A 13,011-nucleotide genomic window follows, 5' to 3' on the forward strand; every position below is an offset into this window, starting at 1 on the left:
GCACCAAAAATTGGACAGGCATCCAAAATACTTGAGAACGCTTCCAAAAGGGTAAAACCAGATAAAACCTCCACGTTTAGCACTTACGTCCAATGGGGAGAGCGGGTGGGTGTAGGGTTAGGAATAGGGATTGGGAGGGGGGCGAGAGGGGGGATAGGGGTAGGGGGGGGGGAGAGAGAGAGAGAGAGAGAGAGAGAGAGAGAGAAAGCAGTATTAATGTTTATCTTACAGAAGTGAAATTGTGACATTTTTTTGAAATAAATATACGAAGACAAAGCATTTTTCTAATGATTCACAGAGGCAGTATGTGAACTCTGTCTCTGAAAACAACTGAAGGAGACATCAGGAAACAAAATAAAGAAGTCAACAGAACAATATGTAACTGTGAGCACACCTTGCAATGAAAAATCAGCATGAAGTAAATTTTGCCTATGCTTGAAGAACAAACTACTTTACAAAAAGTTAGCACACAGCAGACAGAGAACTTCATAACACCAGTTCATCACTCCATACATGTCAGGAGCAAAACATACTCTTGGACTAGCATCTGAAAGATTTTGTACAGTGAAACAACCACTAATGGCATCTGATGACGATAGTTTCACTGTCATGCTGAGAACCAGTAAAGCAGCAATTTGCTCAATATGGGATTTCCAAGTACTCTTAAATAACTAACTCACACACTTAAGATATTTTGTCCACCTTCTGGAGATTTAGTGACATGATCAGTACTGACTAATGTGGTCCTCAAAGATTTACTGTTTCTTTCAGTTAGGATAACTCACCGTTTCAAAACAAATGATCGAAAAGTACTTATTACAAACTTGTCACAATAGCTTTCATTATATTCCCCAAATATTTACAAAGAGTGCAGAATTACACAAGACTCATCATGTGTCATACGATTTGATAATGCACCTAGACATACAGTTTCAAAATTGAAAAAATTAACATGTGTATTTAGTATACTGTATAAATTTAAGTACAATTTTAAAAAAACATTCAAAATCACAATCATGATTATGGAGAGATGTATGAAATGCTTAAAATGTGTTCTTGTGTGGTACTAATAAATAATCTGCTACTAATATAATGTCCTAACTAATGTGTAAAATTATGCATACACCAATTAACAATCAGAAAAGCACTGAAGAGTGCCAACTAAAAGTAATACATAATTATATTTGTGCATATAAATGTATGAATTTTTGATGTGAATTTCATCTGTGTCACTCTGTAAAAAGTCTGGTACTGCACTTACATACTTATTAAAAAATGTTCATTGCTTTGAAACATGTAAATCAACTTTACAAAATGTTTCATTTCACTTTTGCATAAATTAAGTAACTCTTATAGATCCATACATACCTGATCTGTAATAATATCTTAACAGTAGTTTTTGTTTAGGATAAGTTTCATTACCGTCCCCCACTTTTAAGTGGTTAACACTATTACAGTCATGCAACCTCGCAACCTCACTTTTCATTACTTTAAAGGAAGATTCCTTCCAAAACATTCCGGCAACCAAACATAAGATTGGTAATACATCTATGATTAATTCTACTGAATGGCTAATTAAGGTCTTCAAGGGACATATACACAACATATGTTGAACCTAACAATGCGGCACAATTGCCCTGACATAACTAAAGTTTATAAACTCTTTAATACCTAATGAGATGAAAAGACTATGCTGAAAACCAACAGCCTACTTTCTAAGCAGTATGAAATATGTTGAAACTGAGTGAATTACCAAATTTGCAAAACTTAGATGAATGGATTAATGGTAAACTATAAAAAAAGTTACACAACTTTATTATTTGTATGCTGGTGCACACCTGCTGTCCTGGGACACACACAAATCCCCGTGCTACAGTATTATTGCACACCACTAGAAGAGCTAAAACAAAATTATGCTGCCCACTGATACCGTGGAGTGCTGTACATTAATCTGTTATACGCAGCAGCAGAAATATTGCAGCCATGTCCGTTAACCTAGATAACTTCAACAGCCATATGGATAGGTCTTACACAGCTGCAACATTTCCACCGTTGCCAAAAACAAATTACTGCACAATATTCAATGGCAACACTCTGTCATGGAGACTTAGTGGCACTCTACTGCTCTTTGGTGTAGGGATTTTAATGTATTCCATATCTGCAGATGTGTACCTGCAAACAAACAAAACATTAATTATGTAACTGTATTTTTAAGGTGATGGTTAAAGGTGATAATTAAAATGCTTTGACTTCCTCTCTTAGCACAAAGGAAAAGATCAGCAGCTGGTCTAAAGCAACTACATATCCTCACACAAGCCAGTTTCTCAGAGTTTGGCAAGTGGAAGTGAAATGAATAAGAAGAGAAGAGGTGGTGGTAGATGAGCTGGAAGTTGAAGAGAAGAGGTGGTGGTAGATGAGCTGGAAGTTAATGACAAGAGGTGGAAGTTAATGCAATGTATCCTACGCAGTCTCTCACCACAACATTGAGCAATAGTGCTGTAAGGGTGTAAACTAAGCTCAGTTTATCAAAATGTTATGAGGGAAAGCAAATACTATTTACATTTTCACTGTAGTATCGTTACAAGGGTCTGCTATCTCAGTACGTATAAAAGTTATTCTTGATGGTGAACTACGGTTACTTGATCTTTGTCTTGAATCACTAGTGACTTTTACAATAGCACGACTTAACTATATTCATTTTTTTAAATGGTCTACACCTCACGCCTGAAGTACATTCATATAGAAACGATGAGGAAACATGCCACCACTGTAACTAGTGAGAATTTATGAGTAGGAATTCTCAGTAACGTGTGTGTGTGTGTGTGTGTGTGTGTGTAGTGGGGGGGGCGGCTCCATCCAACAATACAAAACAAGTACTGGACAATTTTATTTGAAGACATCTGAAAAACTGAACTACCACTACTTTTCACAGTAGCTTCAACAATGTCAAATAAGAACAAATTCTGCCCTAATGTGTAACTTCTTAATTCACACTCCTATGGCAATGAACAAATGGCAATAAGAAATTTGACTGTGTTCTTGTAACATCTAAATATATGAACACTGGTAAGATGCACACAAAAGGAATTACACAATGCCATATATAAAACAGAGGTGAAGGAACTGAAACAGAAAATTTATGAAATCTATGTCTGAAAACTTCTGCAAACATTATCTTGAATTATGCTCTTCCCAAACAGTTGCAAATCTCTTCCAACAGGTTGCAAGCCACTGGATAAATTTGTAACAAATCATCACTAAACTGTTTTGAACAAAACAAAATTAAGAAATTAGCATAAAGTTCTCATAGTTGTGCGAACAGCTCCCTCACTTCAAATACAATTTGCAAAACTGGATTTTTCCCCCTAATATTTTTGTAAAGCCAAATAATTCTGTCACTACAGAATATCTTACAATGTATTAATTTTCATAGAAGAAATATGTTAATATAATGAGTAGTGTTCCGGTCAGCAGTTTCTACACAAGGGCTGTTGTGCGGTGAAAAGTTATGCCTGTTACTCGTGCAATGAAAACTGGTGTCTGTTACTCAATATATTCCTGGAGTTTTATTAAAGTATGTAAATGGTGTTAACTTGGTGGGAAAGTTAAGTTTATTACTAAGCATGGCGGAAACCACATATTCCCAGGATTATACATTAACATACTGTAATGCCCATTTAACATTTCTGACATTTGCATTGTAAGTAACTTTCTCATTGTGTTCATCAAGCAACCAATAAGCTTCACTAACTAGACCTAATCTGTACAGTATTTTTCAAGAGGACAGCTGATTTTATGCTACAAGCAGATCCTGATTCACAATATGGCATCATCACAATAAAAGACCGATTGTAACAAATGTAGTAATGCCACATTAATTTCCCAAATTAACCATTTCATTGCTTCCCAACAAATACAAACAACACTAAATGGTACTCACTTCTGATCAACTATTTCTACTGTGGATTTCTCAGCAGTGTAGTACATTACAGCCAAAGCCCTTACACGTAAATGTTTCTTCCAACAGTGTTCCTTTTTTATTGTAAGACTGCATTTCTGTATATTCTGTGAGATATATCTGACTACCCTTGTATCTCAATCTCTCTTGTGTGTGTCATTACTCCAGAACCTGATTTACTACTTCTATCTACAGTATCTTCTCACCTCTTATTGTGTCACAATAGCCTTTGTTTTTCCTTTATAATCAATATGGCACATTTGGCCATTCTTAACCATTCAACTACAGTTCATGTACACACAATGAGCTCATACACTAGTATTATGCCTTATTAAAAAAAACCACCTCATCTTCTCTACCATAATCATGTGTAACAAATATCAAATTAGAACTAATAAAACAGATTATGTCAGTAAGTGAGCCTGTTAGCTGAATGACATCAGCATGGGGGGAGGGGGGAGGGAGAGGGGGGGAGAGGGAGGGAGGGAGGGAGGGAGAGAGAGAGAGAGAGAGAGAGAGAGAGAGAGAGAGAGAGAGAATTCTGGTTACCATAAACCAAAAATATACCAACGATATATCTTTTCGTGCATTTGTCTAGCAATACAGGAAATCTAAAGTGCTTTGGCATCTTTTCCTTGGAAACCACGTGTTTTCACATATCGCGCAAGGTAGGACCTAGGTTCATATAAATCTCCACAAATTTAACTCTTGCATTGCAAATGCACAGTCTTCTATTTTGGTAACTCCTGATTTCAGGCAGCTTTGCACTATATACACTACATACATGAGAATTATTTTAAAATCATTTTGTTAAGTTCACTATGACATCCACAATCCATTTTGAACAAGTTATGTATAAGAGAAAACAATGTCTTAAATTGTTTTTACATTTTAGATCCAACTATGAATTTTTGTGTTCTTACTGTTTCCTATTCGAGACTCAAAACTGCATTTCATTTAAAAAGAGAGTAACTACATCAACCGTCCCGAAAGCATTACAGCTATTTTGACAGATTTAATTATCAAACGTTTATGTATTCCATCCAATTGACTTGTATCCACTAGTGTAATAAATTAAACACTGCCATAACAGCATTAATTGTTTGTTGTGTTACAACTGTACCTTGCAAAAATATATTTCAATGTGTGATTAACAGGTACTGCAAGAGCCATCAAACTGCTCTGTACTTTTTTCCCCGGCAAACTCACTGACACACACTACCAGGTTTGACACAGTATTTGCTCACCACATAACAACTAAACTGAATTCATCATGTGCCACACTCCTAAAATTCCACAGCTGTTTCTCTATGATCCTTACAGTTTTATGAACAACTTAATTTATTTTTTAAGCAAATGTATAACCTATTGGTTATTTCATACAGTTCTACCTCTTGCTCGACTACACTGAGAAAAGTCTTTCAGAAAAAATCTCTTTAAAATTAAAAAATGGTAAAATCCACGATGGAATAATAATATTAATTAGGACAGAGTGCTTCCCACTGCTGCACAGCCACAGGACCCAGAGGTAGGTGTGTGTGTGTGTGTGTGTGTGTGCGCGCTCTCTCTCTCTCTCTCTCTCTCTTTCTTCATTTCATGAGGGCTTTCTCCATTAGCTAAAAAAACTACTTTTAAATGTTGCTGACTGTTGATCAAGCTGCCTATGAACAGAGTAGCACTCTATCCTAATTAATATGTTTACTCAACATTTTTATTTAAGGTTAAATCATTCAATACTACCAAAACAACTATCTCCAGGAGTCTCTGTAACACTGAGAATTCTCCTCCCGTATCGTTAGCAACTTTTACTTTCAGTTTGTCCTTGAGGTAATTTTGGATTGTGTGGTAGCACACTGCCCACAACGAACGTATTGGGTAACCAGACCAGCATATAGTTTTGACTTGTCATAATTCTCAACAATTACATAAATTAACAACCAGATAAATGCTTACTACTAATACATACATGCTCTGCTATTTCACAGTTTTCATGTACAAACCTCCTCCTTGTAATAATTCAATACATTTCCCCATTAATGTAAGGGATATGTTCCATGTCAATTATGTATTACTTTGTCCTGAGAACTTTTCAAGTTCTTTAATATTTTTCCCCTCTATTGTAATTATGATCAAATGATGAAAAAATAAAATAATATTCAAAAATAAGAATCTCATGGTACATGCAGGTCACATAATGTGCTAGTGCTATTTACAATAAATCAATTAACATGGAACTACAAATTTGGTAATCAGTGATCAAAACTCCAACACAGTGTTCCTTCTATTACTCTATTGCGATTTTCTTGATTGAAAACAAAATTCCCACACAATAATTATTATTAAAATACAGCACGAGCCAACAAAAACACGCTGATAAAACTATGACAGTGTTCTTTTCTTGGGATATACGATAAGCACATAACTCTCTCTCTCTCTCTCTCACACACACACACACACACACACACACACACACACTCTACAATCTGACTAATGGAATGGGGCTGCATTACAGCTTAATTCGCTTTCTATTTTTTATAACATTCTCTGTTTTACTATCTTGTATGTATAATTAAAATATATATATATATATAATGATTTCTCAAATTAAAACTGCAAAAAATTGACAATCAGCACAATAACTGCTAGGTTAGAAGTAGATATCCCAGAACACAAGACAAATCATACAGACTCTGCACCAACACACACATTTTAGCCCCTCATCTATTTAGCATGATGCAAATGAATTAATAATTAGTGCAAAGAGTTATTCTTATGAATGAAGCTCATTATAAATAAAAACATAGTAGCACAAATATTGTTTGCCTCTTCCAATATCAACTCTAAGCAAAAACGAGGGTACTCTTTGGTTACTCCAATACCAACAAACTTCTATCAGACCCATGGATGCATTTTACACTTATAATAAATAGGAGTATGGAACATTTGGGACAATGGATACAAGGGAAAATGATATTATAATTCACAATTCAGAAGTGCCATTTATTCAAAAGCTTAAAACTACAATCTTCTTCTGTTGTTGATACTGAATACAATCTTCTTTTTGTTTCTGCCACAGGTGTCTTCAGTCCTCTTGCTGCAGCTTATCTCCAGTGATGAACTGAGTCTTCTATGTACTTAATTTACAATTAAAACAAATTTGTCCATTCACATCTACTTGACTGAAGGCTGTATGTCATACCAATTCTACAAAATACACTAATTAACTAAAGACTGCCACTGATGCATGAATTCAGTAGAAGTTATGAGATGAATTAAGATAGCTATGCATATCTTGATCCCCATTTTAAAAGCAATCTTTCTGCGTAAAATGTTTCGTATGGAAAGAAAAACGTAGCCTACAAATGAGAATTGGAATTTAATTTTACTCTAATAATCTACTTTTCCTTCTGCTTAATGCAAATTCTCCTGAAATGAAATGTATTTCACCACTAAAAAAAAAAAAAATCTATACATTATGATTAGAGATGCAAAAACGGGGTATGGTAACTACCCTGTAAAAGAAAGATAACCCATTTAATGGCGAGTACTACGATGGGAAGATTCTCTTTCTTCTCTTCTTTCTCTTTCACGGTCTCTTTCCCGTTCACGCTCAGGTTCACGCCTAGTCCCTTCACGTTCACGTTCCCTCTCACGATCCCTCTCACGGTACCTGTCATCATAATACCTGGAAACAAAAGAATCTTCTATATAAATTATTACTCTAAATAAATTACTACTCTCAGCAAATATGTACATAACCTACCTAGATTTAGAACTGATAACTGGAGCTGCTTCTGGTGGTTCTGGGGACTTAGCACGTGGGCGAACTGCCTGCCTGGTAGAACTGGAATAAACACTGGAACTGGATCAACAGTTCCTCAGTGAGACATTGTGATGAAAGTGTTGCAAGATCTATAATTATATGAACTAAACTAATTTGTCTCCTTACATAATACAAAAAGTTTCATTCCACATTTTTCATACTGTTTTCCTTTCACCCAGCTTTTATGTTACAGTGTGCAAATCCATCCTTCCCATGACTGCACTCAAGGATGCACAACAATAAATAATGAAAACTTTATGTTTATTGTTAGTATTTTCCTAAGACATCTGTTGTTCTAATCCTCCCTTTTCCATAACAATAAATTTATGATCACACAATTTACCATTAAAGAACAGTGTTGAGCCAGGAAATGTCCCATAATTCAGTAGATACATGTGGCAATAGAAATAAAGACCCCCCCCCCCCTTATACTGAAAAGGTGATTTCAATTACTTCTAGAAATTAATACTTTATTCAACTGACATTAAATATGAATATTTGAGCAAGGAGTTGCAGTTATCTAGTCGAAGACCGTTAAATTTCAATCAAAAAATAATAAAAACCTACTTAACATTCTGCTGAGCTGCTGCTTTGAATCAATCAAAAAATAAATGTGCAGTATCTATGGAAGAAATGACCACCCATTCACAAAAAATCTTGAACAAGAAAAACAATCATTTTAATAAGGCAGCTCAGACTCCTTTGCTATACACAGTAGTTACACCTCGTGCATAAACCACAGACTTTGATGAGGTGGTGGCAGAGGAGAGTGGGAAAATCCTCACATGCCTGTTATGATACAGATACTGATAACCCTACAGTAAGTGCAACCACAATGGAGGGGTATCTGTGGAGAAGGGGAGACAAACTCTTGATTCCTGAAGAGCGCCGACAGCCTTTTCAGCAGTAGTTGGGGTTTACAATCTGAATGATTGACTTAGCCTTTTAACACCAGCCAACATGACCTTGCTATGTTGGTACTATGTGTGAAGCAAGAGGTAACTACAAGCATTATATATCCTGGGGGGACATGCAGCTCTACTGTACAGCTTAATGATGATGGCATCAACCTGTATTAAATATTCTGGAAGTAGAATTGAGCTCCAATCAGATCTCCAAATGGGGGCTACTCAGCTGGGCATCATAATCAGGAGAAATAAACTTGGCAATTTCTGTGTCGGAATGCAAAATATTAGATCCCATAATCAGTTAGGTAGATTAGAGAATTTAGAAAGTGAAATGAATAAGTTGAATTTAGATATAGTGGGAATTACGAGAACTATGTAGGCTTAACAACGAATAAGACAATAGCAATGTGGGTAAGCTATTATGAACAGAATAGTGAATCCATTTAGTATACAAGATAAACACAAAGTCAACGACCCTCACATAAGTGTAAGTCTATATGCCTACTAGCTCTGCAAATGAAGAGATTGAAAGGGAGTACGATGAGAGAAATATTATTCAGATAGATAAGCAAGACAAAACTTTTATTGTGATGGGTGTCTGGAATTCGATAGCAGGAAACAGAGGCAGGAAAAAACAGTAGGAAAACATGAACTGGAGAAAAAGGATAGCAAGAAAGAGATGCCTGTAGAATTTTGCACAAAGTATAATACAATCATCACTAACACGTGGTTTAAGGACCATATGAAAACACTGTGGATACGGAAGAGACTTGGGGCACTGGACGGTTTTGAAATCTATTTTATAATGGCAGAACACACAAACCAGATTTTGAATTGTAAGACATTTCCATGAAACTGAAGAAACTGCAAAAAAGTAAGAGCTCAAGCAGATGACATTTGGATACACTGAACGAACTAGAGACTGTTTAGAGTTTCAAAGGGAGTATCATGCAACAACTGACTCAAACGAGGGTAAAGGACACAACAGAAGACAAATGGGTGGGCTTTAGAGATGAAACAGTAAAGACATCAGTGAATCAAACAGGCAAAAGACAACACCCATGAGAAACCCTTGGATAACTCATGAGCTGCTAAATCTAAATGACGAAAGGACAAAACATAAAAAGGAGAAAATTAAGTACACAAAAGGAAATACAGGGAATACTCAGTAATTGGTGAGGGACAAATGCAAGGTTGTAAAAGCACACAGGTAATGGAAATGTGGGTGCCACCTATAACAAAATTAAAGACCCATATGCAGAAAAGAGAAGCAGCTGTACGAACATCAAGAGCCCAGAGGACAAGCTTATACTACCCAAAGAAGGCAAAAGTGGAAGGAAATATAAAAGGGTTGTATAAGGGAAACCAACATGAAGACTACATTACAGAGAGGCCAGAGGAAGTAAGTGAAGCTGATATAGGGGATGATATACTGCAATAAGTATTTGATCTAGCTCCAAAAGACCTAAGTCCAAACAAGACCTCTAGAGTAGACAACATTCCCTCAGAATCCCTTGGAGGGTCAGTTATGGCTAAAAAACCATTGCACTTTGTATATCGTACACATACCCTCAGACTTCAAAAATAATGTAACAATTCCTATCTCCAAGAGGGCAGGTTCCGACAGGTGTGAATATTACTGAACTATCAGTTTAAAACTCATGCTGGCAAAAAGTGGACACACGTTATTTCCACAAGAATGGACAGACTAACAGAAGCTGAATTGAAAAATAACACTTCAGGTTCATGAGACCACAGTAACCCTGCGACTCATCTCAGAAGAAAATGGAAGAAATTCGTCAAATTAAAGGACGCTTTTGACAATGTTGATTGGAAAACCTATTTTGAAATTATGAAGCAGTGATTTGGAGATGGAATTAAAGTTCAAGGAGCAGAAATAAAAACTTCAAGACTTGCGATGACATTGCAGTTCTGTCAGACAACCAATGGCCTGGAAGAGCAGTGGAATGGAACAGATCTTGTATTGAAAAAAGGAAGAAAGATGAACATCAACAAAAGAAAATAAAGGATAATGGAGTGTACTCAAATCACAAATCAAACAATGTTGATAAAATTAGATTAGGAAATATGACAAAGTAGTAGGTGATGTTTGCTCTTGGGTGACAAAATAACAGGTGGGTACCAAACTACTGAGGAATAAAATGCAGACTGGTAACAACAAGAAAAACGTTTCTGAAAAAGAAGAATTCATTAACATCGAAGTCTGTTCTGAAGGTATCAGTATGGAACATAGACTTGCACAGAAGTGAAATGTGGACAGTAGGTAGTTTATTGAGAAGAGAACAGAAGCTTTGGAAATGTGATGCTGTAGCAGAATGTTGAAAATTAGATGGGTAACTTTAATAACTAATGAGGAGGTAGTAAATTAAATTGGGGAGAAAAATTAATAGCACAACTTGACTAAATGAAGGAATCAGTTGACAGGACACATCCCAATCCATCAGGAAATAATTTTGCAACGGAAGTAAATGTGGGTGATAAAAATTGTAACGGGACACAATGTCTCGAGTAGCTCTTGTACGTGAAAGGCAAAGGACCTGAGTTCGAGTCTCAGTCCAGGATATAGCTTTAATCTGCGAGAAAGTTCCAATGTTTTAAATATTTTGCTTGATTGGAATACTCTCTTTCAAATTATGAAAGTGGCAGGGGTCAAATACAGGGAGCAAAAGGATATTTACAATTTGTACAGAAACCAGATGGCAGTTATAAGAGTCGAGGGGCATGAAAGTGGTTGGGAAGGGAGTGAGACAGGTTTGTAGCCTATTCCTGATGTTATTCAATCTGTATATTGAGCAAGCAGTAAAGGAAACAGAAGAAAAATTTGGAGTAGGAATTAAAATCCATGGAGAAGAAATAAAAACTTTGAGGTTCGCCAATGACATGGTAATTCTGTCAGAGACAGCAAAGGACCTGGAAGAGCAGCTGAACGGAATGGCCAGTGTCTTGAAAGGAGGATATAAGATGAACATAAAAAAAGCAAAACGAAAATAATGGAATGTAGTCAAATTAAATCAGGTGCTGCTGAGGAAATTAGATTAGGAAATGACACATTTAAAGTAGCAAATGCGTTTTGCTGTTTGGGGAGCAAAATAACCACGATGATCGAAGTAGAGAGGATATAAAATGTAGACTGGCCGTGGTAAGGAAAGCATTTCTGAAGAAGAGAAATTTGTTAACATCGAGTATTGATTTAAGCGTTAGGAAGTCTTTTCTGAAAGTATTTGAACGGAGCATAGCCAAGTATGGAAGTGAAACATAGACAATAAACAGTTTAGACAAGAAGAGACTAGAAGCTTTTGAAATCTGGTGTTACAGAAGAATGCTCAAGATAGATGGGTAAATCACTAACTAATGAGGAGGTACTGAATAGAATTGGGGAAAGATGAATTTGTGGCACAACTTGACTAGAGGCACAACTTGACTAAAAGAACGGATCAATTGGTAGGACATATTCTGAGGCATCAAGGCATTACCGGTTTAGTACTGGAGGGAAGAATGGAGGGTAAAAATCGTAGAGGGAGACCAAGAGATGAATACGGTAAGCAGATTCAAAAGGATGTAGGTTGCAGTAGTTATGCAGAGATGATGAGGCTTTCAGATGATAGACAAGTGTGGAGAGCTGCATCAAATCAATCTACAGACTATTAACAAGTTACACAAAAATTCTTTCAGACCCCCAAGCAACGATGATTAATGACAAAAACAACATGTTGGGATTAGAAAATGACTTCCAGTAGAACAGATGTAATCCTTGGTAATGGGCTGACAGTCTTCAAATTTCTAGAAAAATTAGCACTTGGTGGGGACAATACAACTCGTACGTCTAAAAGACGACTCCAGCTGTTTAACAGATTCAATTTTTGGAATCCTTGTTGATCACCATATCTAGACAGAATTTGGCTGTATCTATTAGACTGCACTGTTACCAATAACGTTGGTCTGACAAAAGTGAAGAGAACGAAGTGTGTTTGCAAAAACAAGCAGCGTACAAACTCTTTGCTAAAAATGGACGCGTTTGCATAATTGCACTAAGAAGGTAGGGTAGAACCTGCCAGTTTTGTACAACTGAAATGCTTCTCTAGGGTTTTCTAAGGAACTGGTGACAAGCAACCAAATATAGACAGAAATGGGTCTTTCACTGATGTGATGCAACATCAATATTCAAAGATCCTTTATGTAGGTGGACACTATCAAGATTGTTTCCCGAAGTGACTGGTAGTGTAATCAAACAGTTGCATACACATTATTTTCTCATAAATTGGTAGCTGACTTAAAGTGTCATTGTGATTCAGTTGCTTCTG

General features: G+C 36.3%; 1 protein-coding gene across 8 annotated transcripts in view; it reads right to left on the reverse strand.

The window, feature by feature from the left end:
- Positions 1-6,937: 6,937 nt before the first annotated feature.
- The window catches only part of LOC126199299 (cleavage and polyadenylation specificity factor subunit 6), a 181,654-nt gene continuing 175,580 nt past the window's right edge, over positions 6,938-13,011 (reverse strand). For 5 of the 8 annotated variants that reach the window (XM_049936130.1, XM_049936128.1, XM_049936125.1 and 2 more), the window contains exons 12-13: positions 7,722-7,820; positions 6,938-7,643 (exon numbers count right to left, since the gene is read on the reverse strand). In XM_049936130.1, the coding sequence (XP_049792087.1) occupies positions 7,493-7,643; positions 7,722-7,820 (250 nt within the window). In that variant the 3' untranslated portion in view covers positions 6,938-7,492. The remainder of the gene's footprint in view (positions 7,644-7,721; positions 7,821-13,011) is intronic. The other 3 variants (XM_049936131.1, XM_049936132.1, XM_049936129.1) reach the window with 1 other exon arrangement.

The sequence above is a fragment of the Schistocerca nitens genome, chromosome 8 (genome assembly GCF_023898315.1).
Source record: "Schistocerca nitens isolate TAMUIC-IGC-003100 chromosome 8, iqSchNite1.1, whole genome shotgun sequence".
Lineage (NCBI taxonomy): Eukaryota > Metazoa > Arthropoda > Insecta > Orthoptera > Acrididae > Schistocerca > Schistocerca nitens.